The sequence below is a fragment of the Eurypyga helias genome, unplaced genomic scaffold (genome assembly GCF_000690775.1).
Source record: "Eurypyga helias isolate BGI_N326 unplaced genomic scaffold, ASM69077v1 scaffold23396, whole genome shotgun sequence".
NCBI lineage: Eukaryota > Metazoa > Chordata > Aves > Eurypygiformes > Eurypygidae > Eurypyga > Eurypyga helias.
In genome coordinates this window covers 1-1,593 of record NW_010258839.1, presented here as the reverse complement: position 1 = coordinate 1,593, position 1,593 = coordinate 1, and the positions used below count along the sequence as shown (strand labels likewise).

The following is a 1,593-nucleotide window of genomic DNA, read 5'->3' as shown; positions in this document are numbered from 1 at the left end:
GGACCTTTGTCCCTCCGGCCCTCAGGAGCTGGAGGACACCAACAAGTGGGGGCTCAACGTGTTTAAAGTCGCTGAGTACTCGGGGAACCACCCGCTGACGGTCATCATGTACAGCATCTTCCAGGTGAGCATCCCAACGGGGACGTCCCCGTCCCCACGCCTGGGGTGGGACGAGCCACCTCCCACCTCCCCGCAGGAACGTGACCTGATGAAGACCTTCCGCATCCCCGTCAACACCTTCGTCACCTACATGCTGACGCTGGAGGACCACTACCACACTGACGTGGCCTACCACAACAACCTCCACGCCGCCGACGTGGCTCAGTCCACCCACGTCCTCCTCTCCACGCCCGCGCTGGAGGTGAGCCCCAGCCACCCAAGGCTACCCAAGGCCACCAAGGGTCTCTGGTGGGGATGTAACGCACCTGGCGTGGCTTTTTCCGCCATTCCTAGGCCGTCTTCACAGCCCTGGAGATCATGGCTGCCATCTTTGCCAGCGCCATCCACGATGTTGACCACCCCGGCGTCTCCAACCAGTTTCTCATCAACACCAGTGAGCTGGGGGTGTAGGGATGGAACCGGGGGTGCGTGGGAGGCACCCTGGGGTGACCGGTGCCGTCTCACAGACTCGGAGCTGGCGCTGATGTACAACGACGCCTCGGTGTTGGAGAACCATCACCTGGCCGTGGGCTTCAAGCTTCTCCAGGAGGAGAACTGTGACATCTTCCAAAACCTGAGCAAGAAGCAGAGGCAGTCACTCCGCAAAATGGTCATTGACATGGTATGGGGGAACCTGGAGTGCCCCAGGGTGGGTGTCTGGGCTGGGGGGGGGCTTTGTGGTGGGGTCAAGTTTGAGCCCCGTTCCCGGTTTGCCCTGCCCAGGTGCTGGCCACGGACATGTCCAAGCACATGAATCTGCTGGCGGATTTGAAAACGATGGTGGAGACCAAGAAGGTGACGAGCCTGGGAGTGTTGCTGCTGGACAACTACTCCGACCGGATCCAGGTGGGCACGGGGGAACCTCCCTGGCATTGCAGGCCATTGGTCTTGGCTCTGGCCAGGGCTGCCGGGATGTCCTGCTTGGTGCCACCATCCCTCTCAACCCCGGTTGGCCACGGCCAAGGGGGTTCCTGGCACAGGGGTGGTGGCCCTGGGGGACAAAGGACTTTGGGTGAGTGATGCCGCGGCTGTGTCTGCAGGTCCTGCAGAACATGGTGCACTGCGCCGACCTCAGCAACCCCACGAAGCCGCTGGAGCTCTACCGTCAATGGACCGACCGCATCATGGTGGAGTTCTTCCACCAAGGCGACCGGGAGCGGGAGAAGGGGATGGAGATCAGCCCCATGTGTGACAAGCACACTGCCTCCGTGGAGAAGTCCCAGGTGGGCCAGTGGCGTGGGGCCGGGGTGAGGGTCATGGGGCCAGGCTGGAGACTCAGCTCTGCCTTCCCCCCAGGTGGGCTTCATTGACTTCATCGCCCACCCGCTGTGGGAGACATGGGCCGACCTGGTGCACCCTGATGCCCAGGAGATCCTGGACACGCTGGAGGACAACCGGGAATGGTACCAGAGCATGATCCCTCGGAGCCCATCC

General features: G+C 62.5%; 1 protein-coding gene across 1 annotated transcript in view; it reads left to right on the top strand.

Moving 5' to 3' along the window:
* The window catches only part of LOC104511769 (cAMP-specific 3',5'-cyclic phosphodiesterase 4D-like), a gene marked incomplete at both ends in the record, with an annotated part of 2,684 nt that extends 1,097 nt beyond the window's left edge, over positions 1–1,587 (top strand). The window contains 7 exons of the mRNA XM_010154508.1: positions 26–124; positions 197–361; positions 454–553; positions 627–781; positions 883–1,005; positions 1,200–1,382; positions 1,456–1,587. Of these exons, the coding sequence (XP_010152810.1) occupies positions 26–124; positions 197–361; positions 454–553; positions 627–781; positions 883–1,005; positions 1,200–1,382; positions 1,456–1,587 (957 nt within the window). The remainder of the gene's footprint in view (positions 1–25; positions 125–196; positions 362–453; positions 554–626; positions 782–882; positions 1,006–1,199; positions 1,383–1,455) is intronic.
* Positions 1,588–1,593: the final 6 nt, after the last annotated feature.